The sequence below is a fragment of the Ostrinia nubilalis genome, chromosome 27 (assembly GCF_963855985.1).
Source record: "Ostrinia nubilalis chromosome 27, ilOstNubi1.1, whole genome shotgun sequence".
NCBI lineage: Eukaryota > Metazoa > Arthropoda > Insecta > Lepidoptera > Crambidae > Ostrinia > Ostrinia nubilalis.
In genome coordinates this window covers 753,776-765,788 of record NC_087114.1, presented here as the reverse complement: position 1 = coordinate 765,788, position 12,013 = coordinate 753,776, and the positions used below count along the sequence as shown (strand labels likewise).

At 39.6% G+C, this 12,013-nt stretch overlaps 1 protein-coding gene across 1 annotated transcript; it reads right to left on the bottom strand.

The window, feature by feature from the left end:
* Positions 1-93: 93 nt before the first annotated feature.
* LOC135084736 (uncharacterized) lies at positions 94-11,945 on the bottom strand. Its single transcript, XM_063979475.1, has 6 exons — positions 11,475-11,945; positions 10,582-10,699; positions 9,425-9,562; positions 7,315-8,328; positions 5,877-6,022; positions 94-464 (listed from the first exon to the last, which is right to left on the bottom strand). Exons 1-6 carry the CDS (start codon positions 11,614-11,616, stop codon positions 424-426), a joined length of 1,599 nt encoding a protein of 532 aa, XP_063835545.1. The 5' UTR covers positions 11,617-11,945; the 3' UTR covers positions 94-423.
* Between the last annotated feature and the right edge of the window lie 68 nt (positions 11,946-12,013).

Below are 12,013 nucleotides of genomic sequence, written 5' to 3'. Positions count from 1 at the left end.
CAACAAATTAATTTCAAGTGGTTTGGAATTTTTTTTGTTTAAACAAAAATTAAATTGTTAAAAATCCGAGTATTTTGTTAATTTTGTGTTTAAAAATAAATGACAATTATACATATTTTTTGCAAAAAGTTACACGTCAATTTTTCTTTTCTTTATGGGCAGTGCAAGAAGAATCTCAATTTTGTCACCCTGTATGTGATTTTTAATAAATTAAATTAATATAATAACTTAGATAAAAATAAACTTTTTTAAACTCGAGGTCAATAAATTTTCGCCTCTATTCTTAAGAATCCAAGTTTAAAACAGAATGGCAAGTATTTTACGATTACCTGCGAAAAGAAGGTCTACCATTTCAGTCTTTAAAAAAATTAAAATCAACTATTTCTTCCATAATATACAGATAATAAATAATATATTTACATACTAGCTCCGAGGCTGCGTGCTGAGTTTCTCTTGAGTAGTTCCTGAAAAGACAGAAATACATATTTATTTATGTATTTAATTTTGCCTCTGACCGACATAGCTCGCAAAATTACTCGAGTAGCAGTGAGCGAGCACATAGCTCGTAGAGCTGATGGCCGCTGGGGCAGAAAAGTTCTCGAGTGGCGACCACGAGCGGAGGACGTACTGTGGGCGGGCCTCTCACTAGGTGGACCGACGATCTGGTGAAAGTCGCGGGAAGTCCATGGATGCTGGCAGCGTTACCTTGTTATGGCCACAGACTTAGGTAGCTAGCCAGGCGAACTTAGAACAAAACTTTGCCGCAACCCTAACATCATTTACACATTAAGTAATAGTTTAATTTTGTCGAAGCTCTGCAATTTACTACTTTAGATCCTATCTGTGGACAATGGTGCTGGTTGCATTGTTACAAAATTTTCAAATTATTAAGATTTAGTACATAAGCCCTCAATGTAACTGTTTGTTGGCCCAAATAAAGAGAAAAAAAAAAAAAAAAAAAAAGACCTACCACCAGCCAAACCGAACAGAAATATCTGCCCCCACTGGGAATCCAGCCCGGGACTTCTGGATCTGAACCAGTAGACCACAGAAGTGGTCGATTTTTTTTTAATGCAAGATAAGGCAGTTATTTGACCGCAATCGCACCTGGTGTTAAGTGAGATGCAGTCTAAGATACATATCTGCCCTGTAAGTGCCTATTCACTCTCGCCTTGAAAAGGCCCGGATTATAATGATGACGACACTTACTCAAGTGGTCAACTTTGGGACAGTGCTTCGTAATGTATAATGATAAGTCGTGCTCCTGCAATGGAGACTAATGCCCGTTTTCACCAACAATCCCTAATTTTTAAGTGACCCCTTTGAAAACAAAATTCCTGTTATGTTTCTATAGGGGTCACTTAAAAATTAAGGATTGATGGTGAAAACGGGCATAAATGACCTAATGACCGGGGGCGTTCGATGTCGACTGGGTAAAAAAGTGACATTAAATGTATGACGGATTGTACAGCGCCCCTAGCGGAAACTTTCAAGAACTAAAATCTTCATATTATACAGGGTGGAATTTTGTAATGCCACCTGGAGGGAAAGTACTCTTAATACTGTAAATAGAAAATTTTACTGAAAGAAAACATTTCTTTATTTTTGAAAACAAAGAGAACTGCATTCAAAGATTTTTGTTTTTTTTTTGAAAATTCACTACCATACCATACAATTTTCTGTAAATAATTAAAATAATTTAATATTTCATGGATTTCCTTTCATTTAATTTATCAACTTTGTTAGAGAGATTTCATCCATAAACTTAACCCTGACGATCGATGCAATAAAAATACAGGGTGTAATTTTTAACAAATTTTAATTGCTTCGATTCCCGGGTGTGGCATGCAAATTTTTGGAAATCTTTGAATGCAGTTCTATTTCTATTCAAAAATAATGGAATGTTTTCTTTGAGTAAAATTTTCTATCTACAGTATTAAGAGTACTTTCCCTCCAGGTGGCATTACAAAATTCCACCCTGTATATTTTAAACGCGCTCGCTAGTGACGACGGTTCATATAAACTCACACTAAGCCCTCTAATGATGATGATGACACTTACTAAAGTGGTCAGCATTGGGACAGTGCTTCATAATGTATAATGATAGGTCGTGCTTCTGCAATGGACACTAAATGACCTGGTGATGATGATGATGACACTTAGTCAAGTGGTCAGCATTGGGACAGTGCTTCATATGTTCAGTGATGGGTCGTGCTCCTGCAATGAACACTAAATGACCTGGTGATGATGATGATGACACTTAGTCAAGTGGTCAGCATTGGGACAGTGCTTCATATGTTCAGTGATGGGTCGTGCTCCTGCAATGAACACTAAATGACCTGGTGATGATGATGATGACACTTAGTCAAGTGGTCAGCATTGGGACAGTGCTTCATATGTTCAGTGATGGGTCGTGCTCCTGCAATGAACACTAAATGACCTGGTGATGATGATGATGACACTTAGTCAAGTGGTCAGCATTGGGACAGTGCTTCATATGTTCAGTGATGGGTCGTGCTCCTGCAATGAACACTAAATGACCTGGTGATGATGATGATGACACTTAGTCAAGTGGTCAGCATTGGGACAGTGCTTCATATGTTCAGTGATGGGTCGTGCTCCTGCAATGAACACTAAATGACCTGGTGATGATGATGATGACACTTAGTCAAGTGGTCAGCATTGGGACAGTGCTTCATATGTTCAGTGATGGGTCGTGCTCCTGCAATGAACACTAAATGACCTGGTGATGATGATGATGACACTTAGTCAAGTGGTCAGCATTGGGACAGTGCTTCATATGTTCAGTGATGGGTCGTGCTCCTGCAATGAACACTAAATGACCTGGTGATGATGATGATGACACTTAGTCAAGTGGTCAGCATTGGGACAGTGCTTCATATGTTCAGTGATGGGTCGTGCTCCTGCAATGAACACTAAATGACCTGGTGATGATGATGATGACACTTAGTCAAGTGGTCAGCATTGGGACAGTGCTTCATATGTTCAGTGATGGGTCGTGCTCCTGCAATGAACACTAAATGACCTGGTGATGATGATGATGACACTTAGTCAAGTGGTCAGCATTGGGACAGTGCTTCATATGTTCAGTGATGGGTCGTGCTCCTGCAATGAACACTAAATGACCTGGTGATGATGATGATGACACTTAGTCAAGTGGTCAGCATTGGGACAGTGCTTCATATGTTCAGTGATAGGTCGTGCTCCTGCAATGAACACTAAATGACCTGGTGATGATGATGATGACACTTAGTCAAGTGGTCAGCATTGGGACAGTGCTTCATATGTTCAGTGATGAGTCGTGGTCCTGCAATGGAGACTAAATGACCTAAGGATGATGATGATGATGATGACGACACTTACTCCAGTAGTCATGATCTTCCATTTGCCTCTGGTAAGTTGGACAGTCGTGCTCCTGCAATGGAGACTAAATGACCTAAGGATGAAGATGATGATGATGATGACACTTACTCCATTAGTCATGATCTTCCATTTGCCTCTGGTAAGTTGGACAGTCGTGCTCCTGCAATGGAGACTAAATGACCTAAGGATGAAGATGATGATGATGACACTTACTCCATTAGTCATGATCTTCCATTTGCCTCTGGTAAGTTGGAGTGCTCCTGCAATGGACACTAAATGACCTAAGGATGATGATGATGATGATGATGATTATGACACTTACTCCAGTAGTTATGATCTTCCATTTGCCTCTGGTAAGTTGGACAGTCGTGCTCCTGCAATGGACACTAAATGACCTAAGGATGAAGATGATGATGACGACACTTACTCCATTAGTCATGATCTTCCATTTGCCTCTGGTAAGTTGGACAGTCGTGCTCCTGCAATGGACACTAAATGACCTAAGGATGAAGATGATGATGACGACACTTACTCCATTAGTCATGATCTTCCATTTGCCTCTGGTAAGTTGGACAGTCGTGCTCCTGCAATGGAGACTAAATGACCTAAGGATGATGATGATGATGACACTTACTCCATTAGTCATGATCTTCCATTTGCCTCTGGTAAGTTGGACAGTCGTGCTCCTGCAATGGACACTAAATGACCCAATGATTATGATGATGATGACACTTACTCCATTAGTCATGATCTTCCATTTGCCTCTGGTAAGTTGGACAGTCGTGCTCCTGCAATGGACACTAAATGACCTAATGATGAAGATGATGATGACGACACTTACTCCATTAGTCATGATCTTCCATTTGCCTCTGGTAAGTTGGAGTGCTCCTGCAATGGAGACTAAATGACCTAAGGATGAAGATGATGATGATGACACTTACTCCATTAGTCATGATCTTCCATTTGCCTCTGGTAAGTTGGAGTGCTCCTGCAATGGAGACTAAATGACCTAAGGATGAAGATGATGATGATGACACTTACTCCATTAGTCATGATCTTCCATTTGCCTCTGGTAAGTTGGACAGTCGTGCTCCTGCAATGGAGACTAAATGACCTAAGGATGAAGATGATGATGACGACACTTACTCCATTAGTCATGATCTTCCATTTGCCTCTGGTAAGTTGGACAGTCGTGCTCCTGCAATGGAGACTAAATGACCTAAGGATGATGATGATGATGATGATGACACTTACTCCATTAGTCATGATCTTCCATTTGCCTCTGGTAAGTTGGAGTGCTCCTGCAATGGAGACTAAATGACCTAAGGATGAAGATGATGATGATGACACTTACTCCATTAGTCATGATCTTCCATTTGCCTCTGGTAAGTTGGACAGTCGTGCTCCTGCAATGGAGACTAAATGACCTAAGGATGAAGATGATGATGACGACACTTACTCCATTAGTCATGATCTTCCATTTGCCTCTGGTAAGTTGGACAGTCGTGCTCCTGCAATGGAGGCTAAATGACCTAAAGATGATGATGATGATGATGATGATGACACTTACTCCATTAGTCATGATCTTCCATTTGCCTCTGGTAAGTTGAACAGTCGTGCTCCTGCAATGGAGGCTAAATGACCTAAAGATGATGATGATGATGATGATGATGACACTTACTCCATTAGTCATGATCTTCCATTTGCCTCTGGTAAGTTGGAGTGCTCCTGCAATGGAGACTAAATGACCTAAGGATGAAGATGATGATGATGACACTTACTCCATTAGTCATGATCTTCCATTTGCCTCTGGTAAGTTGAACAGTCGTGCTCCTGCAATGGAGGCTAAATGACCTAAAGATGATGATCATCTTCATCCTTAGGTCATTTAGCCTCCATTGCAGGAGCACGACTGTCCAACTTACCAGAGGCAAATGGAAGATCATGACTAATGGAGTAAGTGTCGTCATCATCATCTTCATCCTTAGGTCATTTAGTCTCCATTGCAGGAGCACGACTGCAATGGACACTAAATGACCTAAGGATGATGATGACGACACTTACTCCATTAGTCATGATCTTCCATTTGCCTCTGGTAAGTTGGAGTGCTCCTGCAATGGACACTAAATGACCTAATGATGAAGATGATGATGACGACACTTACTCCATTAGTCATGATCTTCCATTTGCCTCTGGTAAGTTGGAGTGCTCCTGCAATGGAGACTAAATGACCTAAGGATGATGATGATGATTATGACACTTACTCCATTAGTCATGATCTTCCATTTGCCTCTGGTAAGTTGGACAGTCGTGCACCTGCAATGGAGACTAAATGACCTAATGATGATGATGATGATGATGACGACACTTACTCCATTAGTCATGATCTTCCATTTGCCTCTGGTAAGTTGGACAGTCGTGCTCCTGCAATGGAGACTAAATGACCTAAGGATGATGATGATGATGATGATGATGATGATGACGACACTTACTCAAGTGGTCAGCATTGGGACAGTGCTTCATATGTTCAGTGATGAGCAACTGGAGCACTGCCTTCTCCTCGCTGAGTCTTTGGTTGGTTTCCTTCAGCTGGTTGATTTCAGCCACCTGCCTGCGCATGGTCTCTCTTAAACGAACCCTGTAATATGAAAGAATAATCAGAAATAATCATTGAAATTCAGTAGTAAGAAACAACATCCATCCTCACAAAATTCGGACGCGTTAAATTGAGTAAGAACAAAAATACCAAATTACTTGTCACTATTTATCATTTTAATGTGGCCAATTAACTCAATATCGTTATAAATTATAGCCTATAAATGTTGTTATGCTGTATAAAAATTAATACTGTAATAATTTCGTTAAAATCCGTTCAGTAGTTTTTGCGTGAAAAAGTCACGAAAATCCATATCTCCTCACAAACTCACAAAAATGTACGTATTACTTTTAAACTTGATCATTAATCAAACAAAACAACTTTTCATTCAAGGAGTTCAAATATCAAAAATACTTTTGCATACAAAATTATATTTGTCATTTAGTATGAGGAAGTTTTTTAAAAAAATTTGATAATGGTCATGTATAGCCTGACCAGGAACATAAAAACCCTGGCATAGAGGCGCGTCAATTGCATTTGATAGTGCAACACTGAGTACAGTCGTACCTGTGTTAAATTAATAGGCTAACCTTATGTATCAGGATTCAGGATTACGTGCTAATTTGATATTTTCATAAATTAACGAAAAAATATTATTATAGGTAACCTGATTTAAATAAATTAAATGAAACCATCAATCGAGCTAGTAGAATTTATTTTATTATTCATCAATAATCAAATTCAGAACTTGAATATTCAACTGCAATGTCTGCTCATGAACGCTTCAAACTCGGTACTTCTTTCCCAATCCCATAAAATTCAACACTTAGAAAGTGACAAAATTTTTTAAAATAGGTAGTTGAAACAAACCACAGCTAATTTTCATAGTGGACTGTACTATACGATAAACATGTCAGTCAATTTGACAACCTTTGTCGGAAACATTATTCAATGAAAATATTGTCCGAACCCTTAGTATTTCTCTTCGACAAATACTTTAACACATTGTGAACCACTTTTCTTTCACGACTATAAAAATATTTTAGCAATTTAATTCATAAAACCAATTGCGCACATTTAAAATAAAGTTTGTTTACACTTTGACAGCAATAGACTGACATGCAAGGTGACATGTCAATGAAGTTTTCAGTTACTGTTGCCATTAAAAGAAATTAGTACCATTAGTTTTCCGCAACATGGCGAGGGTTTTTATGTTCCTGGTCAGGCTATAGGACAAGTTATTGTATTTGAGTAATCAAGTAGAATCAACCCTTTATGTTTGATGAAGTATATAAAAAAAACCACCCTGTATAATATTAGTACGATAAACTCACCTATACCGTCTGGAAGCTGCTACCCTACTGTTCAAATCTTCCCTCGACCTTTTATTCGACTGGGCTTCATCTTCATCAATTATAATCACATCATCATCATCCACCGGCTTATTTTTATCATCATCACTGGATATCCTATCGTTTTTTCTTTTGACAGTCTTTTTGAACTCCTGATTCGGTTTTTGTAAAGGATTGAATGGTGCTATCGGAACTTTTTGAAGTATCTGAGCGTTGTTACTGGTTACTATAGTTACCGGTATTAGAGTACCGGTAGATATCGGTAGGATGGTTGGGATTTGAGTATTGATGCTGGGTATTCGTTGTATAACCGGTTGTTTTTGCGATACTTTGTTATTAATTGCTAATTTTAACTTCTCTTTCGTGTCATCTTCGATGTTTTTCCCTTTATCTTGATTCAGTTCTTCGACGGCTTTCATTCTCACTTGTTTCCCATTGGGCAGTTTAATAATCACTTCATAGTCTTCTTTTGAATCGGTCTTTGGTGTAACTGGACTTTTTGGTTTAGTAACTTTTCGCGTTTTGGGCTTGGGCGCCGGTTTTTTAATTTCATCTCTACACAGATCTGAGGTGAGACAATCTACGACGAAGTCTAAAGATTTTTGACTCATCATAGGGGGCACTTTTGGAAGTTCATTTTTTGCTCCATCAGTTAGTAAAACGTCTTTAGTAGTAACATTATTGGAGTCTTTTATAACCGAATCTGTATACATTATACTAGGTACAACTTTTGCTGTCTCTACATTAATCAAATTGTCTTTCCTAATTTCTATATTATTATGTATCTTTATAACATTATTCGTGAATGACACTGACGTTTCGTTGTGCACGTCTTTCTGGCGTACATCATCTTTGTTGATGACGTCATCGGCGTGTATCTTGTCGATGACGTCATGCTTGTTGACGATCCTGCTGATGGTGGTGACTTCGTTAGTCAATTTTGATATTGTTGTTGTTTCATACTCTTTGATTGTGCCCGATTCGTCGCTGGATGATCTGTAATGTAATATGCAAGACTTGTAGTTACAATTTTATCTCGGAAACAGGTTTTATGATACACTTTTTCAAGGGCTAACCTTCTCCTTGCTAACCCTTTATAGGGCTCTAGCAAATATACTGCTACCACAAATTTAACATGTGTGGCCTTATAGTAATAAAGAGGGTTAAAATAAGACATGCCCCATAAGGGCTACGTTTTCTTTTTTATTATTTACTAGCCCCATAAGGGCTACCTTTTCTTTTTTTTTCATTATTTACTATATTATTTTGACGTTCATAAGTGCCACTTGTGGTCTAAACTGAATAAATATTTTTGATTTTGATTTTTTGACATACAAGGAATAAAAACCTGATTAAAAAAACAAGAGGATGCTTGAGGATAGGTATCATCATGCAAACCAAAAGTTGTAAGTCAAAATACAATACGCATTTGTCCTACAATCGCCTTTTACGACATCGGGGACCACGAGAGTGAATGTTAGTCCTGATATGCAGAAAAAAGCAGGTATTTGACTGCAATCACACCTGATATTAAGTGAGATGCAATCTAGGATGGTAGGTACATACCTGCCCTTTAAGTAACAAGTAGTCAGTAGTAGTAAGCATATCATTATAGCCGAACGCCACGATAGCCGAACGGTGAAGGGGTCGGACTTGTCTACTCGTGATCCGGGGAACGCGGGTTCGGTCCCCGCCGCCGCTCGACTATTGTGGTGAGCTCACTGATACAAGCATATTTAGCTTAGTACGAGGGGCGAACGGGACTATTAGTAATTTGTGTAATGACAAATTACTAATCTTTCGTTCGTTTCAGCCGAAAGACGTCCACTGCTGTACAAAGGCCTTCCCCAAGGATTTCCACAAAGACCGGTCCTGCGCCGCTCGCATCCAGGCACCTCCCGCGACCTTCACCAGATCGTCGGTCCACCTAGTGGGAGGCCTGCCCACGCTACGGATTCCGGCTCGTGGTCGCCACTCAAGAACTTTCCTGCCCCAGCGGCCATCAGCTCTACGAGCTATGTGCCCCGCACCACTAATTACTAATAATCTTTTAAAAAACAAAAAAAAGTATCAATAAAAGTAAGTATCCCACCTGCTAATAGTAATATTCCTCTGGTTATTGCTGGTGTACAACGTGGAGTCTCCAGGGTCAATCATGGGGAACACCATTTGCGGCGTGTGCAGGTCGTCGGATGTCGAGGTTGGAGTACTTTCCAGGAGGCTGCCGTGTCTGCGGAAGAATATTTTTTCTATTTATACATCATGCAATGAGGAGATCCGTAAACGAACTAAAGTCGCTGATATAGCCCGACGGATTAGCAAGCTGAAGTGGCAATGGGCAGGGCACATAGTACGCAGAACTGACGGCCGATGGGGGAGCAAGGTTCTGGAGTGGAGGCCGCGTACCGGAAAACGAAGCGTGAGACGTCCATCGGGTTAAGAGACACTGTTCTAACTGATTCATCATCATTTCAGCCACAGGACGTCCACTGCTGAACATAGGCTTCCACAATGACTTCCACATCGATCACGGTTGGTAGTGGCCTGCATCCAGCGCCTTCCTGCTACCTTTATGAGGTCGTCAGTCCACCTTGTGGGTGGACGAGACCGTGAGCAATTGTGGGGGTCCAAAGCCTTATCTATGGAGCAACAATTATAAATAAATGCCACCAAAAGTCTCGTAATCGCTATGCACGCCATGCTTTTTTTTATTAAAGGGGTCCTTAAAATTGTGCCTGATTTCATAAGGGATACATGGACTAAAAAAGTTAAGAAAACACTGAGCTGGCAGACTATGAACAGATTTGCTGTTTGATTAGGCGCTGGGAGCATTAATCCCTACTGGGTTTCCCTCAGGGTTCGAAATTATCAAGATAATTACGCTTCGTGATAATTATCGGATAATTATCAACAGTATAAGATACATTTGTCATATTTCATCATAAGAAATTCTGATGTTACATTGAGAATGTTGCTTATGTTTTTGGTTACTGATTGTTGTCAAGTTATCCATCACTAGTCGCATAAAGCATTGTAGAAAATAGATAAATATTTTGACGCTAGTTAACGAGTGATCGTTATGGAGCTAAATAGATAGGTTTTAGAACTATCTATGTTAAATAACGTCCACCACTAGACGCAAGTGCGGAAATACACGTTCGAAAACTTCGAACACAGTTCAGTTTGTCGTTTTGAGGCCTATGTTCAGAAGTGGACGTCCTATGTCTGAAATGATGATGAAGAACTTACTTGTAAGTCTCCATCGCGCGTTTGAAGCCCTCCTCGAAGGGATTCACCGTCAAGTCCTGGAAGAGGCCCACCTCCTCACAGTTACGGATGAAGCGGGTCGGAGTCGGAGTCTGGTCAGCTGGAAGAATTACATATATTTATAACTAGCTTTCCGCCTGGTGTTTTCCTGGAAATTATTCGATTTTTTCTCACGGTAAAAACCATCCTTGGACTTGAAAAAACATTAAAAAAAGAATTGGTAAAATTGGTCCCGGCGTTGTTGAGTTATGCCCTTACCAACACATTTTGCGGTTCATTTTTATATTATGACTTTCATAGTTAGAAAACTTCACAAAGAAAATCTACCCCTGACTTCCAATATTAAGAATAATGCCCGTATTCACAAACGATGCTTGCTTAAGTGAAGCAGCAATGCTATGCAAAGTCGAAAGCCCAGCGTTTAAAAGAGCTCTGCGATTGGTTTGTGTGTCTCACTCCACCACTCAATTATTGTATATGAATCGGTTTTGGGACCCTGTGTGTCTACGCGCACTGTGAGACCTTATAGTAATGTTTGTGAATATGGGTAATATGTACACACGGCCACGCTGTTAACTATCAATTTCCGTTTTTGCTCTCGCTCTAATCAAATGGTGATTGTTTGCGAGAGAACGAGACAACATGACTAGCAATGGCAGTTAACACTGTTGCCGATAGTACTTACATCATTAACCAACCATTTCTAATATGAAGAATTTTAAATTCCATGTCTTATTGTTTACATGACGTCATTGTAAAGCGAAACGAAATTCTAAATGGAATCGTGTATTGTCAGCAGTTACAAAACATTCAAACTACCTACTTAAATAACAAAAGTAGTATGTAAAGTATTGATTGTTATTTTGTTAACTTACCAACAAAAGCCGCCTTCTGCTCTGAACCTAGTTGTAGCATCATATCGTGTTTCTTCGTGTGAACGTGTAAATGGTCTTCATTCGTGAACGTCATGCCACAGTCCGGCATGGAACAGGCAAAAGGCTTCTCTGGTTCAACCATGTTTTTTACTATCTTCCCAGTAGATTTGCACTAAACGAGTACTACAATAGAGCAGTCGGTATATCTGTGGGTTGGTTATTGAGGCGATATCCCACCAAATACGGCGAAATAACTTGCGATTTACGAAAGTCTACATGGCGACGCAATCTGGTGATATCAAACAGGTTTCCATAGAATTATCGGTGTTATTGTAGTAATGAATCAAAAGGATACGAAACACTATTAATTAAGATGAAGACATAGCTTTTTGAGAGATTAATTGCATTAAATTTAATATAAAAACTCGAAAGAACAAACAAGGAAATTAATAATTTACTGATACCATCTGACATTTCCTGACAACTTGCCTGATTGACATTGACAGTTAACAGCGTATTTAGTGATGTATAGTGTATTA

What these genes read in the sequence shown, in the direction of transcription:
- LOC135084736 (XM_063979475.1), bottom strand. Translation starts at nt 11,616, where the DNA reads ATGGTTGAACCAGAGAAGCCTTTTGCCTGTTCCATGCCGGACTGTGGC. An exon ending in AGGAATATTACTATTAGCAG is followed by an intron (nt 8,329 to 9,424) that starts GTGGGATACTTA and finishes ATTACATTACAG; the next exon opens with ATCATCCAGCGACGAATCGG. An exon ending in GCAGCTTCCAGACGGTATAG is followed by an intron (nt 6,023 to 7,314) that starts GTGAGTTTATCG and finishes TTCATATTACAG; the next exon opens with GGTTCGTTTAAGAGAGACCA.